This window comes from Coenobita brevimanus, chromosome 75 (genome assembly GCF_032717465.1).
Source record: "Coenobita brevimanus isolate Jiangsu-jjx chromosome 75, ASM3271746v2, whole genome shotgun sequence".
In the NCBI taxonomy this organism is placed as follows: Eukaryota; Metazoa; Arthropoda; class Malacostraca; order Decapoda; family Coenobitidae; genus Coenobita; species Coenobita brevimanus.
In genome coordinates, this window is record NC_137028.1 from 6,942,780 (window position 1) to 6,966,898 (window position 24,119).

Below are 24,119 nucleotides of genomic sequence, written 5' to 3' on the forward strand. Positions count from 1 at the left end.
TAAAGCCCTCCAGTCTTTTAACACCGTTCACCACGATGACCTATTTTCACTCCAAGCAAGCTACCGCCATCCAGTTTTCTTGAGTTTACATGTGTGTCCTGATAGTGAAGAGGTCGATAAGTTGATGAAAGCTCCAGTACATCAAGCAGCTCCATTTCGAAACACTTCCCCTCAAGCTGAATTAATCATCTGAAGGGAAGAATGGAACTGGGACACGATCATCCCAGAAGCGTTAAAGACACCGTACCGACGTCTCGCTTAAAATGTGTCTTAAGATTGGTTTTCTTTGGTCCGGTTTTCTTTACAAGGGACAATATCTGCAGGTTCCCCGGCTTTGGTAACTTATTTATTTATCTGGAATACAAAAAATCCTATCCCAGTATGTAAGTATAGTCAGTTAAGTTCCGCAGGAGTCGTTCGATGGATTAGAACTTAGATAAGGTCATCCCAAACACGGCAATATATTTATCTCTTAACAAATACATAAACATCCAGATTAATGTAAACTTATCAATATCTTTACTACGAACAGTCCTTCCTTGGAAAAAAAAAAAATGGAGGAAGCAAGGATGAAACGAAATAAAAAGCTAGTATAGACGGGTTAAAAATTCGAATACATTTTTATATATATGCCAAATAACGAGGCAAAAAGAGGGGAAATGAGGGACGTCAAACTCTCCATTTTACAAGACTGCACGAGGAGGGAAAATTGGCAATTCAACAAAACTTTACAATATCATAGTTCCATTTTTTCTCGAGTTGTCACACTGCCTATGGCGACGGAGGCGGCAGGGGCGGTGTCGGGGCTGAGATAAGGGCGTGATATTATGTCGGCTTCTGAGGGACCTTAGCAAAAAAAGAAAAAAAAAAAAAAGTGGGGGAGGGAGATTGGAATTTGTTGTCTGACTTACGAAATCCCCATGTCTTTCTGTGCTCGTCCTTCTCTCTCTCTCACACATCCACATACAGTATTCTCTCTCTCTCTCTCTCTCTCAAACACACACACACACACACACACACACACACACACACACAAAGCCTTCCACACCCTCTCTTTTCAAATTACCTTCGAGAATTGTGTGGGATTTAAGGCAATCTATGGGATGGGGGGAGGGGGGCAGGGGGGCCACAAACCAGCCAATAAGAGTCGGGGAATATATATGCATCTGGATTCATATGCCGGAGAGAGATGGAGACCAATAACGTGGTGGCAGAGAGGAGAGGGGGGGGGGTGTAGGGGGTGTGGGAGATGTGGGTGGGGGATGCGGGGAGAGGGTGGAGAGGTGGGGGAGATCACAGTACCCCTACCCCCGCCAAAGAAGGATAAAAGTGTAAACAGGGTGGAATCGTATGTCAGGATGGGGGTGTTTGAGTGTGGCATCTGGGGCTGCGTAGGAGGACAAAAGAAGAATATAGGAGCGAACTTTGGAAGGAAAAATGACGCTATGATTTCACTCTTACTTTTAGTCATGCTACCGCCAGCTCCATTCTACTTTCGGATGGCTGCCAGAATGTATAAATGTGTTGTATTGGTTAGTTTGTACGCGCCTGAAATGGGATAGCGATTTAACTATACACACTCAAGCTGGTCCAGAAGGGTAACTCTTCCTAGGGTCGAGGATTACCACTTTGTCACAGGAGTTGTAATCCGACCCCACTCAATAAGCCGTACTCAAAGTGACATAGGGAACTTCGTAGCACCTCTTTCTCAGCAACTTATTTGGATACCTTCTTACCCTACACCCTTTGATACTCATTCTTACACCTTCTTACCCCTAGCTACTGGGGCAAGCTAAGTTGGAGCTAAATAACAGGAGAATATCAAAGTGCAAGGCATAATAAACCGCCAGGTAAAAGATGCTCGGAAGACTAGATCTAGAATACGATCTAATATCTCACGCACAGGGAGGATTTTGGAATCAAGGATGAAAAGTGCACGTGGAAATATGTTTTGCTGGAATGGTCGTGCCTGTGAGTGAGAAAGCTTGAAATGCCATACAGCACATATTGAGAGGAAGCGAACGTGTGAGGATGTATGGAAGGGAGTACTACTGAATCCTCTTAAATTGAAAGGTGGACTCATGCACTACCAACCCAAGCCGACCACTCTCAGACCCCCTCTCCCCTCCCCCACAAGCGAAGAGGCGAACTCTTTCAATCCGAAGGGATATATTCCATCTCATTCTTGCTCCTACCAGACGATTTTATTCAACTTAGGACTGATTTCTGGTAGTGAAGGGGTTTATGAAGGCTATATTTCACCTCTCTAGATCGTAAAATCTCTCCTGATGAATAAGGCCATTTGACAGTAACCAAAATATAATAAAAAATACGACAATGGAGTGAAGGAGTTAAAAAGAAAGGCAACAAATAAGGTAAATATTATGGCAGTGTATTATTTTGTATTAAACACATCAATAAAAATATTCATAATAACGAAAGGAAAATCTTCTACAGTCCACACTTATTTCCTATGGATTATAGTAAAATGAAAAAGCTATGCGCTATGCATACTGAAAAAGCTACTCTAATAAAAATGTGTGTGTGTGTGTGTGTGTGTGTGTGTGTGTGTGTGTGTGTGTGTGTAAATATGCTGTACCAAACACTTCAACTGGACCTAAACTCCTCAGCGGACTACCAATTCGCTTTCCCCAAAACCTCATTATAACAAAATATCTAAACACGTCAGCACAAATACCAGAAGAGGAGAAGAGAGAGGAGAGGAGAGGAGAGGATGGAGAATGAGAATGAGAAGGAGGAGGAGAAGGAGAAACAGGAGGAGGTGAACAGGAAAAAGAGAGACCCTTCCAGGCGTCCTCCAACACCCTTCCAAAACGTCTATTCCGTTGTATCTCATATTCACGCCTCCGTTACACTCAGGCATGCTGTCTGGCCGGCTGAGTCTCCCTGCTGACTGAGCCGAGGAGTACGAATGTGGGAATATACAGAAACTACTACGATTCTTATTTTCTGACCCTTTTGGCATCATGGCGGTCGTCAACATCGCAAAGCACACTTGGTTTTTATTGTTTCCGTCGTCATAAAACATTAACTGCGTCGTTTTAATTCACTATCATCATCATCATCATCATCACTACACCTCCAGTATTTTACCGTCATCGATGTCCTCAGCTATCATAATATCCCTTCATTTTCATCATCACTACATTCAGAATCTTCACCATCGTCATATCGATCATAATCATCATCTTCGTCACCATCGTAACCATGACCGTAATCCTCACCATCATCATCTTTGTTAGCCTAGCCTGTTTTCAAACTAATATAAATTATGAAGTGAGCAGATTCTAGAGACAGAAAGATGAAAAGTATATATTGTTTTCATTTTTACTCTACCTTCCCACGAATCACCAACATACCCTCTTTCAAAACACAAGCGAATGTGTCTCCCCAAAGCGTCAAAACTCCACTTCAACAGAGGTGCTAACAGAAAGATACAACACATCGATTCTTCTGTGACTTTGCATAATCTCTCAAAATCTTTATCATGCATCGTCTTCTAGTACATCCTGTAAATCTTTACCAAGTTATCATAGACACCTTTCCCACCCATAGCGTCTCTTCTTCCCATAAGGTTGTACTAATCGTAAATATGAAGAGACCATTTTCTGTAGCATTTCTAAGCTGAGGAAGATCCCCAACCTCTATTTTAGTTGATGGCAATGTGTGATCGGACTGAAGGACTGATTTCACTAGTTACCAAGGAGACAATCTTACCTCGTAACTTTGTCTCATCGAATTTCAAGCAACCATGACCAAGTATGGATGTTGTGGGAGTGGCACAGGTCCGACAGATGAAGAAAAAAAATTGCTACAGCAACTGGAGTCAACTCTGACCTCACAAACCCCTATGAACTTTTATCAGTCCCATCTTTCCCGCCAGAAACGTTTCTTCAGTCCCCTAAAAAGGTGAGTCGGTGGCAGAAGGAGTGGGAGAAGGAAGAATTTATATGGCGCGTCTTTTCCATACACAAAAAAATGTCAGCCTCGACGTCAATTTCCCTTCTCATTCCGAATACATTTCCCCGAATGGAAGGAGCGTGGCGTAAGGAGGGTCTATATTGTCTTATTTACGGCGTCAAGTGTCAGCGCTTCAGATTATACAAATGTGGAGAGAGTGATATGTGGAGAGGTGTGAGAAGGAGGAGGAGAAAGGGGGGAGAGAGGAATGGGAGAAAGGGGGGGGGGTTGAGAAATAGAAGAGTGAGAGAGATGGGGACAGAAAAAGAGATGAAGAGAGAGAAAGGATGTCGGGTGCTCCAAATTATATGAATGGGGAGAGTGTGATATGTGGAGAGATGTGTGAAAGAGAGACAGGGTGCGGAGGGGTGAACAAGGGGAAGAAGAGGGAAAGGACGGAGATGGGAAGGAGAGGGAAGAGGGAGAAGGGAACACAAAAGGTAGAAAGTGACGAAAGGAAGAAGAGGAGAAAAAAGAGGGGTAGGGGATACAACAGGAAGGGAGACATGAAAAAAGGGAAAAGACGGCAAGACAAGCGGCGATAGAATGGAAGGTGCGGATAAAAAAGTAAGAAGAAGGGAGGGGGACAGAGGTGAAAAAGGAAGATGTAGTAAAAAGGAAATAGTAGTGGAGAATGTGCGAGAAACAAAAAGAGGGATGGAGGGGTGATGATAGGGAGGTAACGGAGGAAAACAGAAGGGAGAGGCGATGCAGCAAAAGACGAGGGTAGAGAGAGAGGGGAAAGGTGTGGAGGGGGAGAAGAAAGGAGAGAGGGAAGAAGGGAACGAGAGAGAGGGGAGAGGAGGGGATGTGGGCGGAGGCGGTAGCGAGGAGGGAATAATGAGACGGATATGAATGAAGGAGGTGACAGAGATGACGGGGCAAGAAGAGAGAGGGGGCAACGAAGGAGAAGAGGACGAGTTGGGGGGGGGGGAAAGTGTAAGGATGGTGTGGAAGGGAGAGAGGAGGCAACCACGGGGAAGGAATAAGGAGGTAGAAAGACGAATGAGAAAAGGATCAAGATGAATGAGAGTGATATATTAGAAGAAAGGTGAATGATAGATGACAGTCAACAGGAAAACAGAAATAAAGTACTGTACCTGATAAAAAAAAAGGTGTAAAATAACTAAGAGATAGTAACAATAGTAAGCATGAAACTGTTAATGTCTTCCGTCCTCTGTACTTCATTCTTACTACCTCTACGCCCTGGGAGAAAACTGATTATTCTCTCACTGACTTCCTAACTATGATGACGCTGTTTCCATTACACTCATGTTCTAACCAGACAATTTTATTCAACTTACAAAGGATCACCAGCAGTAAGGAGGTTAGTTAAGGCTATTATCAAACTCCTCCATTTAAAAAAAAAAAAAAAAAAAAAAAAAAAAAAAAAAAAAAGTCTACGCTGAAAAAAATCAATTAGAAATAAAAAATAAAAGAAAAATACGTCACCAAACTGAAGAGGTTAAAGAGCCAAGTGACGCCTCGTACTGAAAGGGCTAAAACCACTGACTCCAGGCCGCACAAAAACCCACAATCCCATCATTAAAAAAAGATAATCCTCAAAAAACAGAGAAAATCATAAACCCAAAGAAGGTCCGGGAAAAAATACACGTAGGCCTAAGTCTGAGGTATTATGGGGCAGAAAAACACACAGGGAGGTAAAGGAAATCCCTCCGCCGCCCGAAATCTGGAAAAAATAATATATATAAAAAAGATAATATAGGCAGAAAAACATGGGACTGGCGAGGAAATATGTGTGTGTGTGTGTGTGTGTGTGTATGTGTGTGTGTGTGTGTGTGTATGTGTGTGTGTGTGTGTGTGTGTGTGTGTGTGTGTGTGTGTGTGTGTGTGTGTGTGTGTGTGTGTGTGTGTGTGTGTGTGTGTGTGTGTGTGTGTGTACTTCTTTATCATGTATGGATGCATGTATTTGTAAATGGGTTCACATGTAGGTGCATTTGTGTTTCTCTACAGTATGGTATTATGTATGCAGGTGTATGTACTGTATGTATGAATATATGTATGTTCTTACGTGTGTGTGTGTGTGTGTGTGTGTGTGTGTGTGTGTGTGTGTGTGTGTGTGTGTGTGTGGTTATGTGTACGTGTGATGGAGGCAGTGAGCGAGACAAACTGTGTTCTTGTTTACATGTTGGAGAAGAAAACGTGACATGGTTGGTCAAAGTATGGGAAATAGAGGGGGGGGGGGTTGTCTGGATGGAGAGGAAGGGGGGAGAGGGGAGAGAAATGGAGGTGGGGAAGAAGGGGGGAAAAGGATGGAGGGAAAGAGAGGGGAAGATGGATGGAGTGGAAATGAAAAGGGGAGAAGGGGATGGAATGGAAAAAGCGGACGGAGGGAGAGAGACGAATGAGAAGTGGGACAGAACGATGGGGTGGATGTGGAGAGGGGGGAAGGGGATAGGGAAGGGAGGGAAGGATGGTGCTGGGATAGGGTAGACGAGAGGGGAAGGCAAAGGAGATGGAAAATGAAAATGAAATGGAGGAGAGAAAGGAAAGATGGGGACGAGGAAGGGAAAGGAGGCGGAGAAAGATAGGGAAGAAGTGGATAAGTTTCTTTGCGACAAAAAAGTGTGTGTGTGTGTGTGTGTGTGTGTGTGTGTGTGTGTGTGTGTGTAGATAGCAAATATATACAATGACAATAGTGCATGTGTACGTGTGCAGGCTTGCGTGTGCGCATATACAAACGTGTATATGCATTATCCTGGTGTGTACGTGTGTCGGTGTGTTCGGAAGTTTTTGTTAACGGGTTAGCGTGTGAGCGTGCATGACAGAACGTGAGTGAGCATGAGTATGTACGTTTCAGCTTGTGTGTGTGTGTGTGTGTGGAGAGAGAGAGAGAGAGAGAGAGAGAGAGAAAGTGGGAGTTACCTCATACACAGAAAAATAATCAAAAGAAAAAACATGAAAATTCAAAACACACCTCAACAAAAATAAAAGAAAATGACTTGGTTCGTAGAAGTAAGAGTTCCACATCGAATACTAGAATGCGTTAGAGTGAATGCCCCTCTGATTGACTGCCGTGACTCAATGGGCAGGTGAGAGTGTGTGAATGGAGTGCGTGGATGAGGCAATGTCGAAATGCACAGGCCGGAGTGAATTATGGTGGTGATGGTGGTGGAATCAGGGAGTGTTGAGAGCGGAGGGAGAGCTGGGAAGGTGTGGAGGTGATGAGATGAGATTGAGATGAGAGAAAAGAGAAGGAAGGAGACGCGAAGGGAAGAGAGGATAGATGAGAAGAAAAAAGGAGAGAAGCGAAGAGGGGAGAATAGGAAAGGAGTCTGCAAAGCGGGTGTGTTGAAAGGTGAGTCAAAGTTAAGGAGGAAATGGGAGAAGAGATGGGAAGAGAAGAAGAGGAGAAAAAGACAGGGGGAAGGGGAGAAAAGACTGTCAGAGTGAATGATTAGTCATGGGTGTATTATTGGTGGTAGTGTGCTGTAAAGGAGAGCTGAGTGTGTGGTGCAAAGGTAAACGAGAGAGAGAGAGAGAGAGAGAGAGAGAGAGAGAGAGAGAGAGAGAGAGAGAGAGAGAGACAGACAGACAGACAGACAGACAGACCCTACAAGGAAGCAGATGGGGAAACGATGCATTGTGTTCCTTATCCCTGGCGAGAAGGCTCTTCCCTCACCTGACTGTCACGGAAAGAAGAGGATGAGGACAAGGATAAGGAGGATGAAGATGAGGATGAGGAGGAGGATGAAGACGAGGAGGATGAGGATATGGATGAGGAGGAATAGACGAGGAAGAAGTGGGAGTAGAAGGAAAGGAGAGAAGGAGTGAAAGAACATAGGTGGAAGAAGAGGAGTGGAGGAACATGAAGAAGAGGAGTGAACGGAGAGGAAGAGAAAGAAAAGGAAGACTGAACAGTAAAAAAAAAAATGGGGAAGGATGGAAAGGGACGAGGAAGAAAGGCCGAAGGCATGAAGTAAAGAGGGCAGAGGGAAGAGAAAGAGTGTATAAAGAGAAGAATAGAGAGAATGGATGGAGGGGAGTGAACAGGAAGACAGGGAGAGAGGAAGAAGGGAAGAAGTGACGAGTTGATGAAGAGGCGAGGAAAAAGACGAACGCTGAGAGGTGGGAAGTGTGGAATGGGGAAGGTGGAAGAGAGGGGAAAAAAAGAAGGGAGCAAGAAGAATTAAATGAGAGAGAAAGGAGGTAAGACAAAAGAAGTAGGAAAGCAAAAGAGATGAGACAGAAGGAGAGAAAGGGTGCGAGAAAATGGGTGAGGGACAGAATGGAGTGGATACAAAATGGGGAAAGGGAAGTATGGACAAGATGAGGAAAAGAGAGTGGGATAGAGACGGGAAGCAAGAAGAATATACATAAAAAGAGGGACGTAAAGGTAAAATGGGGAGTTTTGTCCTCTCTCTCTCTCTCTCTCTCATTATCCCCTCCCCCATCCCTACCTCCCAAACGGGCCACCACTCCGTAAAAGGTTCCATTGTCTGAGTTCTCCAGGATAAGTACGTGTGTAGTTGAAGAGACAAGGGTAAGCAGGGGAAGGGTAAGGGCTGAGGGTAGACGGGGAAAGGAGGGGAGCGGGTAGGGGAAGGGGAAAAGGAAAAGGAGAGAGACAGTGGGAGGGGTGGAAAAAGAAGAGGAAAAGAGTATGCGTGTAACTGAAAAGACCAGGGATAAGGGAAGGGGAAGAAGGGAGGGGAGAACGAGAGGGAGAAGTGAATAAGTGACCGGGGTACGGGGTGGAAGAAAGAAGGAAGGAGAGAGAAAGAAAGAGGAGAAAAACAGTACATGAGGACACAAGAAACAACGAAAGAGCTAATGGAAGGAGAAGAGTGGAGGGAGCAGGGGAGAAGGGAAGGAATGAAAAAGATTCGTAGAAGCGAGAACGAAAAGTAAGGGAGATGGACAGATGAAAGTGGCAACATGGATGAAGGGAGGGAAGGGGAACGAGAAAAGGAGAAAGGGTAGAGATGATAGAATGGGGGAGGGAAAAGGGAGAAGACAAACACAGGGTAGGGAGAAAAGAAGGGGTAACAAGACAACTGGTGAAAGGTAGAGACTGGGGTCCTAAGGGGGAGAAGAAGAGGGGAAGGAAGGACAGGATAAAGAGGAAAAAATAAGGTAGAGGTATGGAAAGAATAAAAACAAGTAAGTGAAGACAAGAGCAAAGCAGTATAGATAGTACGTGAGAGCAAGACAAGTGAGACCTGGAAAAAAGCAAACGAGATCAGGTATAAGGCAAGTGAGAGCAAGTATAAGGTAGCAAAGAGGTCCCAGCGCTCAGCTATCTCTCTTGTCCTCCCACTTAAGCCCTTCACTTTTTTACAGCAGACCTGAATTAGAGCCCTGTGTTTACTTGCAGAGTTTTATTCCGGGAAACAATGGTGTAAGGTCGTTGGTGCTCGAGTGGTGGGGAGACAACGCAAAAAAGACACGATATTTAGGAGACGGGTGGAAGAGGGGAAGAGAAGGAAGGATTACATACAGTATATAGGAGGATGAGAGAAAGAAGATTATATGCACAGGCGGGTGAGAGAAAAAATTATTACATATATACTAGGGTGGGAGAAGAAAGAACTGCATATACGGCTAGGCTAAAGGAGGAAGGATTGCAGTATATGAGGGTAGGAGAAGGAAGGACTACATACACAGAATGGCATCTGAAGGGATGGGATTAGATACATAGAAAGGTAAGAGAAAGGATGTTACAGTGATGGAGTGGGATTAAAAAAAAAAAGAAAGGGGGGTGAAGGAGGATAATTAGGAGAAGGATGGAAGAGGGAAAGAGAACTAAGGATTACAGATATAGAACAGTAAGAGATGGGTATGGGGTTATATATGTTGAGGGGTGAGAGAATGGATGGTGGAATAGTGAGGTGGGGATGTCAAAAAAAGGGAGGATATTTATAAGACGGATGAAGGAGGGCGGGAAAAGAGATAGTGAACGTATTTTATATAAACAGGAAGACGAGGGGAGACAGCTCTTAAACTACTCACACATCTAGCACACACACACACACACACACACACACACACACACACACACACACATCCCCCACCCCCCACACCACCTCAACATCCCCCACCTCCCACACCACCTCCAAAGACACCGACTAGCTATCAAAAGTACCGCTGCGCCTGATAACAAAACCGACACGTAAAGTCAGGTGTCAAGAGCCTGGGGGAGAACAAGGTGACCCAGTGTACGTTAGAAGAAACAAGGCGAGTGCTGTACATGATGCAGTGAGTACAACAGAGCCTTTGTACGTGCCTCGGCGATAGTACAACAGCGGGGACAGTTGTTCAGAGTAGTTAACAATACTTGCCTTTTACACACGGTCCTACTGTCTCCAGATATAAGGAAACAATGCCTATGTGAACGCTGAGTAACAATATGTCTTTCACACGCCATACTATCTCCAGATAAGACTAAGAATCAATGCTTTTCACACACCACACACTCTCTCTCTCTCCTGATAAAACTAAACAAGGCTTATAATCTCCATTAATAAGATTTTTTAACGTCATCACCCAACAAAGAATGGCAGAGTAACAATATCCGCCTCTCTCTCTCTCTCTTTCTCTCTCCGGTAAGTATTCATTATCAGTTATTTCTCCATGAGTCACGTACGTTAATATTTTCTTACAAGTTTAACAGGGATGGTACAGTCGGTAATAAACGTAAATATTCTTACATGTTATTTGCTGGAACAAAAAATATTCGGTAATAATGAAGCATAAGTAACAGGTAACGATCAGATATTAGAAACTCCTTGAAACCAGCTCAGTCGCACTTTAAACTATGTCGCTAAAGGTGTGATATAGAGAGCAAATCGCTGACAAAGAAGTGCTGGGGAACCTCCTAAACTGATCAGAACATGGCTCGAATTTCACATGAAGAAGGGATGGCAACGGAATCGCCTTCAGTCTTGTCTCACAGCATGGTTAGTCTGGGTTGGGTTGGGCTGGGTTGGGCTGGACTGGGCTGAGTTAGGTCATGTTGGGTTGGGTTGGTCTTAGTGGGTTGGTTAGGCTAGGTTGCCAGGTCAGGTTAGCCTAGGATGGGTTGGGTCAGGCCATTTCTGATGAGATTAGGTTAAATTCGACAAATAGTAATACTGAAACACTCACCTTTAGCCGTGCCTCGCAGCAGGGCATGGCGGCGAAGATGTCAAAGGAGTACATGGTGCCAAGAATGAGGGCTGATCCGTTCCACTTGGTACTACAGTAGCAGCAACGGAGTCCAACCGACCATCCCTCCAGGCACCCCATGCACACCGCCGCCAGGTACTGCTGCCGACCCTCCACACGCACCTGTTGACAAGTACACACACCCGTATTAATAAAAACTGTGTATGCAAAAGAGTAACTAACAAATGTATGTGGGTTACTTTTAATAGCCCCAACATTAAAGTTCTCAAGCTCCTGTAACTCACTCTCTGCGGAATATAATCGTCTGGCGTCAGTTGAAATACCGGAGTCGTCCTCACCATGGGCGGGTTAATGGTACCAGTCTTAATAAAGCTGAGTACGCTAAAGGTGTAAGCAATACCTAATGGATGACGATCAATGCTAAAGCGCCTGCGTAGTTTGAAAAAATGGTAAGACTGCATACCACTGTACTTAACCCAATTTAACTACGAAGTAAAAAGGTCAATACTTCGTCATGATCTCATTATCACACTGTTTCTTCACTGAGTAGGCACCACTTGTTAAACACTACTCTACCCTCTGCAGCTGGAAGACGTCTTATTTCTTAATTCTGTTCTTTTTATCTCCTCTCGCAGTGAAGGAGTTTGAAACGATCTCCATTAGTTTCCTCTACCATGAAACGTCTCCCCAGAGGAATATGCAAACGTCAGGCTCTAACACAAATAATAATAATAAAAAAATAAGATCACATCACCTTCAACTCCTTCTTTTGCCAGACAATTGTATTCGGCACCTCGTAATGAACAGGATAGTAGTAATTCCCCAAAAATATATGTTCACTACAAGTATTCTCAAAGTCGCACGGGTGTAGGAATGTTCCCACTTTCTGACGCTCATTTGTGAAGCCTATACGAAACAAAAGTGGCCATGTCTGATTATTTCGTTGCTGCATATGCTCAGAAATCCGGGATGCAGGCTAAACACATCTCAATACTCATTCTAAATACTCACACGATCATCTTAAGGGCTTGCACACACCTCTGCCTATCATTTTTAACTCCTTCAGTCCGATGACGTATTTTGTTTCAATCTTGCCGTTTCTGGGCAACTGTATACATGTTTGGAGAAAGATTTCGAACTGGAGGGGTCAGATACAACTTTACCCCCTTCAGTACAAATTCTTAATAAGTTGAATAAAATCGTGTACAGATGATGATGATGATGATGAAATAATAATAATAATAATAATAAATACGTCATAGGACTGAATGGTCTTAGACGTGGCAAGTGACGGCCATCATCACCCTAAACACTGGTCACTAATATCACAAACACAAATTTTCTCCTTGAGTAACACAAATATGATAATTGACGCACCGAAATACACCTCCAAGTAGAACTACGTCGTAAGTCCGAGAAATTTTGTGATAAGAGATAAGAGAGGTGATGGGGAGAGGGAAGAGGAGGGGAAAGGCAGGGAGAATATGTTAAGATAAGGGCGGAGGAGAAAGCAGCAGAGAGAATATGGAAGAGAAGAGAAAGGAGGGAGAGAAAGAAGTGAGGAGAGAGACAGAAAGGAAGAAGAGAGAGGTTAGGAAGGGTTAAAGAGAAACAGAGAGTAAGTTTGATAAGAGGGGAGGTGAGAAACAGAAGCAGAGGGAATAAAAAGCAATACAAGAGCGATGGAGAGGAGAAGAGGAGAGGCAGAGAGAGAATGGATAAAGAATGAAGGCAGGAGAGGCGAACTGACAGCCAGGGAGCGAGCGAAGTGTGAGGCCCGTGTTTAAAGGTCAGGGGGCCATGTGTGGGCAGACGAGGGGGAGGAAGGAGGGGAGGAAACATGGGGTGGGGGAGTGGGGGAATCAGGAGAGAGGCGAGGGGTAACATGGAGAGGGGAGGGGAGGAGAGGGGTAACATGGAGAGGGGAGGGGAGGGGAGGGGTAACATGGAGAGGGGAGGGGAGGGGAGGGGTAACATGGAGAGGGGAGGGGAGGGGAGGGGTAACATGGAGAGGGGAGAGGAGGGGAGGGGTAACATGGAGAGGGGGAGGGGAGGAATCTAAGGGTGTGAGATGGGAGGACACGTAAGAGGGGGATGGGAGGAATTGGTGAGGTGAACAGGGGGAGGGGAAGGCTACAGGTTACATGCATACAAAGGTCACACAGACATTACATTTTAAGTGCAGGGAGGGGTCATGAGGGACGAGAATCATAAAACGAGGAGATATGGAGAGATCGGGAGGCATTATTTGGGTTGGCAAGGGTGGGATGAGGACCATGAAAGGGTCAGGAGTTACACAGACGACACAGACCTTATAATGCCAGCGAGGGGGGAAATCCTGAGGGAAAATGGCAAAAGGAGACTAATACAATCAGGGGGAGAGAACTATGAGTTACACGATCACGCAGACCTTACGATCCCAGTGAGGAAAGCTAAGGAGATGAGGAAAGGGTTAAGGAGATGAGGAGAGGACTAAGGAGATGAGGAGAGGGCTGAGGAGATGAGGAGAGGGCTAAGGAGATAAAGAGAAGGCTAAGGAGATGAGGGGACGAAAGGAGAGGGGTCAACAAGAGAAGGTCATGAGGGGGAGAGGCACGAGTTACACAGACCACACAGACATTACGACCTCACCGACGTATGTAACCCCGTGCTTAAATGTCGGCAGGTCATGTGTAGGTCGGCGAGGTGGGGTGGCGGAGCACGAGGGGACGACAGCACGTGTTACACAGAGCACTCAGACCTTACAATTCCAACAAAGGGAGGGCCATGAGGGAAGTGGGTCACGGTCTACAAAGATCATACAGACTTTACGATCCCAACGAGGGGTGGGTAATGAGAGGAGGGAGGTCGCCAGGCACGGATGTGAAAGGGAAAAAGGTGGGAAAAAGGCAAAGAAAAAGTGACTGTAATGAGAGGTGATAAAGATGACAAAAGAGAAATGTGAGAGAGGTAATGTTGCAAGAATCTCTCTCTCTCTCTCTCGACTATTTTATTCACCTCCTCGCACTAGACATGTCAGAGAGGCTCCAGTAACCCTTTCAGGACGAGAAAAATCTAGGTCATGATAACAAGAGCCTTTACCGACGAACCTTTTATGGTACACTGTAGTTACCACCAGACGATTTTGCTCAAACTAGTAGTGAAATAGCTACGTATGAAAGAACTCGTAAACTATATTATTTTTAGTCACCCCCAAACGTCTTTATTAACCTCAGGACTGGCTTCACAATCTACTTTACTTTTCCAGAATAAAGTCAGAAAATAAATCAAAATAATTCCGTCCCACGTCAGTCCTGTGATGGGGAAGGGGAGGACGGACACTGAGGGGAAAAAATTTTGTAAACAGGGTGAAAATGAGGGGAGCCAGACGTATACAAAATGCATGGACAAAAAGGCGAGGGGAAAAACAGGCCTGCCCAGGATTCGACACTCGTCAGCCAAAGTTAGGAAGGGGAATGTGGATTGAGGGGAAGGAGGGAGTTTCGGAAAGAGGAGAGGAGTGGGCTGGAAGGAGATGAGAGGAGAGGAGAGGACGGGAAGGGAGGAAACGTGGAGAAGGAAGGAGGCGAGATGAAAAGATTGAGGGGAGGGGAAGCGAATGAAGTGGAGTGAGGAGGAAGAGAAAGGTGAGAAACAGGGACTGAGAGAGGTAGAACAGGAGGAAGGAGGGAAGGAAAGAGAGGCAACGATGGACATGACAGAGGTGAAAATGGAGAGGAAGATTGGGGCAGGAGAGTAATGAGGAAGTGTAAAGAAAATGAGGAGAACGTGAGATGATGGGAGGGACATGAAGGGATTAACGGAGGGAAAGGAGGGCAAGAGAGAGAGAGAGAGAGAGAGAGAGAGAGAGAGAGAGAGAGAGAGAGGAGAAAGAAAAGGGGAAATGGTGAGGATGAGATTTGGGGAAGGAGAGGAGGTCAGAAAGGATCGAAGGGATGATGGAGATGGGAAAGAGGAAAGAGATAGGAGAGAGGAAAGAGGGATCAGAATGGGAGAAAGAGGTAAAATGGCCTGGGATCTGCGAGAATAATCCCTCCAGCCACATCAAAACGGTATAAACTGAATAAAATCGTCTGGCAGTAACAGGAATAAATCACACATGTTCAATTACCACTATGAATGGGGTAGGGATTGCTTAACCCTTTAGTCGTGCTGGGATTTTCTCTGCTGTATAAAATCGTCTGGTATTACAGAGAACAGCGTATCATACGTTTAATCACGGGTGTGCATGGGAAAAATATGTGGCGAAAAGAAGAGGGTAAGGACATGAAGTTGTCCCATAAACTTAAAAAAGGAAGAGAAATTTAATGAAAGCCTGGGAGATGAGATGGAAAGAAGTTTGAGTGACGGAAAAGGGAATGGGAAGCGAAGGGAAAGAGAAGGGAAGAAAATGGGTAGAAAATGGAATAATAGGGATGGGAAAGAGGGAAGGGAGACGGAATGGAAGGGCAAACACAAGAAGGGATGAGAAACAGTATAAAAAGAAAATGCGAGTGAAAGAAAAACAAAACAGTGGGGAGAGAAGGAGCAAGGAAAGATGCAGAGAAAGGGAATGGCAAATTGAACTGGAAGGCAGACAATGACAGACGGAAAGAGAATGGGAAAGGGAAGAAAATGGGTAGCAGGAGGGAGGGTAAAGGGGGGAACTAAATTAGATACCTCAAATGCAACTCGCCCCTCCCATATGAGACAACAACGGCGGGGCCCCCTGAGAGTTAGATCCCTCCTTCTCTCCATTCTCTTCCCTCTCTACCTCTTCCTCTCCTTCCTCCCTCCCTCCCTTTCCTTCCTCTTTCCCCCCCTCCCTCCCTCCTCCCCTCTCCCTCTCTCTTCCTTTCCTTCCCTCTCTCCTTCCACTGGGTTTCTTCCTATATCACTACCTGCAGTTCATTTCTCTCTCTCTCTCTCTCTCTCTCTCTCTCTCTCTCTCTCTCTTTCTCTCTCTCTCTCTCTCACTGGGTTAGTCAGAGGGTGCGCCTGGGCCAAATGGACACTAAACACTGGGCCAGAAATGGAAGAAGGGGGGCACAGAAAAAGAATGAGTGAGAGAGAGAAAAGAGAAATTGGACCATATAATTAAGTAGCGAAAGAGCGGAAGAGAGGGAGCGATTGTAAAAAGGGGAAGAGAGGGAGCGATCGTAAAGAGGGAAAGAGAGGGAGTGATCGTAAAGAGGGGAAGAGAGGAAGGAGAGAAAAGGAATGAGAGAGAAAAAGGGCCTGCATCATATAATCAGAGAGAGAAAAAGGGAGGGATGGGAGAAAAGGGATGGAAAGAGAAAATTAAAAAGTGGAAGGCGGAAATGGAAGAATGGGAGCAGAGAAAACGAATAAGAAACAAAAAATAAAAACGATACCAATACTAAGTAGGGAAAAAGTGCAAGGGATGACCATAAAACAAATCTCCTTCGCAATTAAAAAAAAAAAATCCTTCCTTAAACTGAATATACCCGTCTGGGGGTTGCAAGAATGAATTTTGGGGATAAGACACAGAACTGGGCTGAGATAATGGAGGCTGCTGCTAACCCCTTCATGCCCAAGAAAAAACAAAATTAATCAGTGTGTCCGAAGAAGTGAGAGAGAGAGAGAGAGAGAGAGAGAGAGAGAGTGAGAGAGTTAAATCTCTTTACAGAAAGGAGAGAAGTGGAATATTTAGGAGGACGGGAAATGGACGGTTGCGAAAATCCTGAAGAAAAATGAGAGAGGGGAGGAGAGAAGAGAGGGAGTAGAAGGAAGGAGGAAGAGAGGAAGAAGAAGAAGATGAAGGATGACACAAGAGGAATCGGGGACCAACGAAAAAAATATCAACAAGAAGGGGAAGAAGAGGAGGAAAAAAAGGAAGAGGACTGATATTCATTAAACTGACTCTGGAAATCTGAGAAGAAAAGGGAGGAGAAAAAAAAGAAAGATGGAGGACACGAAGAGGAAAGGAAGAGGAAGGAGGGCAAGAGGGGGGACTCACACAAGAGGAAAAGCTGCTGGTATGAATAGGCAAGGAAATTTTAATCCCATCCTGCCGCCATAGAAACTCGCAGATGCTGGAGAAGAATTATACACATCCTCGAGACAGAGAGAGAGAGAGAGAGAGAGAGAGAGAGAATTATCGTACTGAAAGGTTTAAGAAATATGGTGAAGGAAGTCATGAAAGCAGAGGAGAACCAACTTATTCCAGACTCTCTCTCTCTCTCTCTCTCTTTCTCTTTCTCAGAATAGAACCCACTTAACTACACCTCTTCCTCACGACACCCGGACACTCTCTCCAACCACTCCGTCCCATTTTTCAGTCAAATCCCTTCCTCTTTTTCTGTTCCACCTCATCTCCTCCCTCCCCCCTCCTCCCTCCTTCTCTCTCTCTCTCTCTCAACTCACGCAGCAGGCACCATCTCTCATAATCAGTCTGCCAGCTGGAAAACTTTCACTGAGGCTCCCCAGATCTAAATGTATCTCTTTAAAATATCCCCGACTGGCTGGAATTTCTCGAGAGGGTTCGGCAATTTATCGCCAGACATTCCAAGGAAAGAGCAATACTTCCCCGTGTTTAGAACTGGTGGGCCCCCTGGGATGCCGGGATAGGAGGCGGGATAATGGTGACTGAAACCTGGGATGAGAGTGCTGGGATGCTTCAGGGTATTAGTTGAGAGAGAGAGAGAGAGAGAGAGAGAGAGAGAGAGAGACAGGGAGACGGTAGGAAGGTTATATTTAGTCTACTGAACCGAGGAGGTAACCTAATCTATATATCCTGTTCTACCTCACAATTTTTTCCCCCGCCCTTCGCCATATCCAACTACTGAGAGAGAGAGAGAGAGAGAGAGAGAGAGAGAGAGACACCTGACTGTATACTTAGGTACTGGTATTGCTTGTATACTTAACTGCTGGTATTACTGTATTAACATAACTGGACATTTATTAAAGTTTGCAGCTACCATTCCTAGAAACGCTACAACATTATCTAAGGAAGAAACACAATAACATTTTAAATAACAATAATAACCATGCTGATATACTCGAAAAATAATACCACTTGCTTCGTATGACATATTATTCTCTATGTCTCTTCATCCCTTCCTCTCCAAAGCATACTCATACACTTAAGGCAATACAATGGATTATGAACGAAAGCAAACACCTTCAAACTTTATAATCATTTCGAGGCTGCTTCTTACAGACACGATTATGGCAATGTTAACTACTACTACCTGTCAAAGATAATGAAGGCAGGGATAGGAGGGAGAAAGAGAGGGAGAGGAGGGACGGAGGGGTAAAAGACGGGAAGAGGTAGAGGGGGGGAAAGAATGTGTGTCAGAGAACGAGGAAGGAGAAGAGGAGAGGAGGGGGATGAGGAGGGAGAGTAGGTGGAAGGGGAAGACAGGGAGGAAAAGCAGAGGAGGACAAGAAAAAGTAAGGATGAAAGACAGAGAGAGAGAGGGGGGGAGAGAGGGGAGAGATGAAGAGGAGAGGGAGAGAGGAGAGAGAATGGGGTCAATGGGGGGGGGGATCTGAGGTTGGTGTTGACTTAGCCATTATATGGGCGTCTTGAGGTCGGGCAAGATCAAAGACTACTAGGGAAGCCACTCACCTTACCTACCCACCAGAGAGAGAGAGAGAGAGACTATAGGCTATATTTAGTCTGCGGCACTGAGGAGGTAACCTAATTAATATATTCTATTCTGCCTCATAATTTTTTTTCTTTCGCTCTCCGCTTTTTACACCTATGACAGAGAGAGAGAGAGAGAGAGGGGGGGGGAATCTAATTAATATATTCCCTTACTTGACTTTCTTCCTTATTCACTAGTCATCTGTCTTTAAGGATGGTGGTCTCGTAGGTTTAGATGGCTCACCAGCACCGCCTCCTTAGGAATATTTCCGTACACGGCGCGTTCATATTCTAATGCGTTATATTACACAAACTTCATGCAGCTCGAACTTATGCAGCTATTTATACCGCAAGAGAATAATGAGGTGTGATATACGAAACAAAACGGTAAGGATGAAACGTAAACACCTTTACTAAGATGAAGTCTTATCAGTACTGCTTGTATTGACGGAGGATTTTTTTTTCTTTCTCAGCCTTTTCACAGCTTACGTTCCTTCCCATCTGTAAGACCTTCAGCCCGAGAGTGTATGTATACTTTGTGCTTTATTCTGGCTGGCATCAAACTCTTTTTTAGTTCCAATTAGGAAGTAGAGATTAGAAATAATTTTCATTAATCCCTTTCGCCCAGGGACGTTGGCTACTTTATCTTCTATTCTGGCTAACAGCAGACGGTTAAATTCTATTTGTCAGATGATTTTAGCCCCTTCCCGAAGAAGGAAAAAAAACTTGTTTTCCAAACGAAAGAGCATAATAAATACAATATCGCAATGAGCTTACTGAGATCCTCGTAGTCCCACAAGAACAGCTTAAAAAGTGAAGGCAATATACTCACAGGGATGGCGGACTTTGCGTGCTGGATGGGCGTGAGGAAGAAGGTGCCGTCGAGCAGCGGGTAGCGATCGAACACAAGGAGAGGCTGGTGACAGAGCACGCACGCCGTCCTGCTGGTGCGCTGTGCCGCCAGGGTGGACAGGATGAAGCAGCGGGTGTCGTCGTTGCCGTGTAGCCCGTCATCCTCCATCTGTTGGGGAGAAGAGACACCACAAGGAGCAAACGAGAGTCATGGGTCCACAGTGGCAGACAGGTTTTATTCTGCCAACAGTATTTTTCTTTTTCATGGCATCATTGGTGGATATATTTACTTGTTTCTATTGTAAAATCTGTAAATAGGTCTAAATTTTACTTTGCCAATATACTTTGTTTTTATTTCACCAACATAGCTAACTCTTTAGTAAGCAAATACAGATCAGTATTTTCAATTTGCCTAAAACACTCTTTTATTTGGCTGTGTGTTGCGATAATTTTGTCGTGCTCATTTAGAAGGCACGGTGACTGCTGTAAAAAAAATTATTACAGGATAAAGACATTTAGTGAGTATACTTGCAGCATGTGTTGTGCTGAGGTAATAAATTATGGTTAAACCTAAGCAAATTCATTACATGCGAGGTTGTGAGATTACTGTTTTCGTTTTCATATTTGGTGACATTTCCACTGTGTGTCCTGCCTCTTGAGACAGAATTGACATTAAAAACTAAAATATTTTAATGGTACAATTCAGGTGGCCAAAATTAAGAAAGTACAAATTTTCAGGCAGACCACCATTAATCTGCAAGTGCCAGCCCACACCCGATTCCACTTCCACAAGACACGTAGTTCCTGGTCCCTTACTGATAGACGGGGTGGAAGGGCAGGAGAAGAGGGAGACAGGAGGGAGAGAAAGCAGGGGTTAAGGAAAAGTACATAAAAAACATAACTCTACACATTATGCCCCGATGCCCTATGGGGTCCCTCTTCTATCTCGTTGCTGCTGTAGAGGCGTTATTGACACCGCGAGGCCCGAGCGGGGGCGTGCGAATCTGAGCGGCGGGTGTTGTGCCATGACACCGCCAGGCAGGAACTGATTGGCCTCCGCTTACCGTGAGATCCCCCTATGTGGCTCCTCGGGACTGGTCGGATCCGCGAAACTTTCTAGCAAGTAAAGGGCAACCTTATCAATAGCCAGGTTGTAATTGGTTGAAACGTTCCGCGGGCTTTTTCGAAGAAGCCAAATGGGTATTGTTTCACGGCAGCATTAGCCGACGCAGTTCTCTGCCAGGGATGCGACACAACAAAGAGAGGATGAAGATAACGGGTTCTGATAAGGGCTTAAAGGGATTCGGAGGAAAGGATATCAGATTCGCAGGAATATTGTGGTAATGGGGACGAGATATGGGAACACTGACAGATTACATTATTACATGATGTTATCTTCCTCACTGCAAGAACTAACGCCTTTACTGGCAATTACCGATATTTAAAGTTCTATTCCTCATTAGTATCTAGAAGCTATTTTATTTGTTACCACATGTACTGAAATTTATCATCCTACTATGCCCACCTTTAATATTTATCTTATTTTCTAATTACTCAAAATGCTGACACCGTTTATCATTATCATCATCGTCATTTTCATACATCAACTTCTGCAATATTTAATAGCATGTCAACCTGCCGTGACACATCCAGCATCGATTCCGCTTCCGCAAAAGTCATTTACCCTACACCCTAAAAAGTGTCAAAGAAGGAGTTAGTGGGGGGGAAAAAAATAAGGGTGAGTGGAGAGGACGATGGCACCTAGGAGGGCGTGTTAGGATGTGTTACCTGTCGCATCCCAACGCCATCTACCTGAGAGCTGACTAGACTATATTATGCAAGGGTGAGGGAGTGAGGGTGCTGGAGTAGTTGTTCCCTGGTGATGCTGATGCTGATGCTGCTGATGCTGCTGCTGCCACCAAGTGCTGTCACGCGGTATACCCACACGGGGGGAAAGGGCGAATCTCTCCGGGGTTAAGCAAGGAAAGCTCAATCTAGTTCTAAAAAGCCGTATTCTCGATGGCACAGAAGGTTTCGTAGCACTTTTTCCTTGGCGATTTATTTTTTACACTGCATCTCAATCATGTCTTGAGTGTTATTTTCCTGTTAAGTCTGAATCGATAACACACAAGAGGGTATCTTACGATGCAATATGTACAATAAATCGTTGAGAGAGAGGCGTTACTAAACCTCCAAAGTCAACGTGAATACCACCCTAAGCTTCTGAGTAACAAGAGGACAAGATGTCACTCTCGGTTGGAGAGGTTAGAAAAATTGGGGCACATGTGAGAGGACAAGGACGGTATGGAAGTGAACCTGAAGGAATCTAAGTTATGAGAGAGATTCGCCTCATGTATTACGGTGGCAGGGATGGGTGCTGGGTGTCAGGCAGGGTGCACTATTCCAGTTACAAAATCTGGACATTAATCAACATGGACGCAAATTTACAAAGAGGTAAAACAATTCATTACATCAGGGCACTTTGGTACACTAACTTAGGCTTTCATATTTAATACCTTTTTGTAAGGAACGTGATTCGTGATGAGTATGGTAGCTTCCCGGACCAGTGCTGTTTCCACAAATTTGTGTCCCTACCATAAGTAAAATATGAATATAAATATAATAGTAATAAAGGTAAGAGGATGAAAGGACAGGTGGTCATCCTATATCTAAAAAAGGGTAAGGATAGGTGAGGATGATTGATGGGTAGGTGGGAGGGGGAAGGATGAGGGAAGGCTGGGAGGGGAAAGGATAAGAGGAAAGTAAAGGAAAGGAATAGCAGTGTCCAGCACCAAGGCCTCAGTGTTGGTATCGTCGCTGTCGTTGCAAGCCGACTTTCTGAGGGAAAGTGCTTGTTATCGTACATCTAACATCGCGCATGCCCAACGGGGGCGGGGCAAATCCCAGAAGAAAGAGGAGTGGATAGACAAGGATCACAATGTTGGGCGCAGGATCACCACGCTAGAGCAGGATCACCACGCTTGAGGAGGATCACCACACCAGAGCGGGATCACCACGCCCTTTTTGTTCACCTGAGGATGATGGGTGTGGCCAAGTGACTCCGTGAAGGTCAGGGTCATGAGGCCACACCCACCACCACAGGCAACAAGAGGAGTGGGGGGGAGGGAGGGAAACCCAAGCTCCTGGGGATCTGGTTATGCCTATATGTTTTTTAATCTGTTCACAATAGAAGAAACATTTTAATTTACTCAGTGTGAATCAGTATTTAGAGATACTTAAATGTACATCAGATAAAAAAGAAAAAGTTAATGCAGACGTGACACATTTCGGTAATCAGCTGAGTTTAACTGATCTCAACCATAATCTGAGATACTTAAATGGCCAGTAATTTGGGAGAATCTGTAATCAGCGCAATTTAATCAATCTCAACCAGCATTTAGAGGCAATTAAGTGACCTATCATTTAAAAGCCCCAGTACCGTAGAGGGGGAAAGTTTTCGTAATCAGCACAAGACTCTGGCCTGAACTTCAACCTTCGTAAGTTGGAGAAGATGAGAGGAAACTTGAAATGCCAAGGAGCACGGGTAGGGGGTAAGGGCTGAGGTGGGGGTGAGAGGGTGGGCAGGAGGGGTGCAAGAAGAGGATGCAGACTAGGATTTGCCCGAATGATTGTGGTGACAGTGAAGGTCCGGGAGAGTCAGCCTCAGTCACGGCTCAACTTACACGTCTTGAAGGAAGATACTTTTATCAAATGTTTGCTCCTTGAAGAGAGTTAATTTTCTCTTTTTCCTGAAGGTGGATGCCTTTTTATAAATATTTTCTCCTTGAAGGGGTCAATTAATATTTTCTCCATGAAGAGGGATACTTTTGTTAAATGCTTTCTCCTTGAAGTGGTTTATTATTATGTTATCTCGACAGTTACCACTACTTCACCCCTGAAGATTATAACTACACACTTTCTAAAATACAGTATGAGCTAAACCAGAGGACATGAAAAAAATATTGCACACCAATCATTTTATTATCAATATATTTGTGTTCTTGCTATACTGACTCATAGCTTAAATTGATCGTCCAACGCCTTTCCCAAAACCATTATCAAACATTTCATGCGTCTGTGTTATTTCCCATGGTCATTACTCTGATAATGACTACAGCCGTGTTTTAATTAAAGGTGTAATATCGACTAAATAGTATTTAAAGTACTTTCTAGATCTGTATTTTTTTCATGACCTATAATATCGACTAAATAGTATTTAAAGTACTTTCTAGATCTGTATTTTTTTCATGATCTACAAGCAGACAATTTATGTATCTAAGTTATATAACAGTGGATATTTAAGAACTTCAAAGGAATATTAACTTTTCAATGCTCCTAAGTAATAAAAAAAAATGTTAAAATTCTGAATGTTATTTTTCAAGATTAATACTCTTATAATTAAGTCAGTCGCGTTTTGACTAGCATTTTAACTTTGAAAAAAATGAATACTGTCAATGTCTTATATATTACTTTTCAAGATTTCTACACTAATAATGACTATATGCGTTGTGATTAAAAAAATATGGAGGATAAAACAGTAAACATCCGAAGATTTACTGTAATTTTT

General features: G+C 44.4%; 1 protein-coding gene across 1 annotated transcript in view; it reads right to left on the reverse strand.

The window, feature by feature from the left end:
- heca (hdc homolog, cell cycle regulator) overlaps positions 1–24,119 on the reverse strand; it is a 171,394-nt gene that overhangs the window by 18,181 nt on the left and 129,094 nt on the right. The window contains exons 3-4 of the mRNA XM_080278833.1: positions 19,533–19,721; positions 11,089–11,271 (exon numbers count right to left, since the gene is read on the reverse strand). Coding sequence (XP_080134959.1) covers positions 11,089–11,271; positions 19,533–19,721 — 372 coding nt within the window. The remainder of the gene's footprint in view (positions 1–11,088; positions 11,272–19,532; positions 19,722–24,119) is intronic.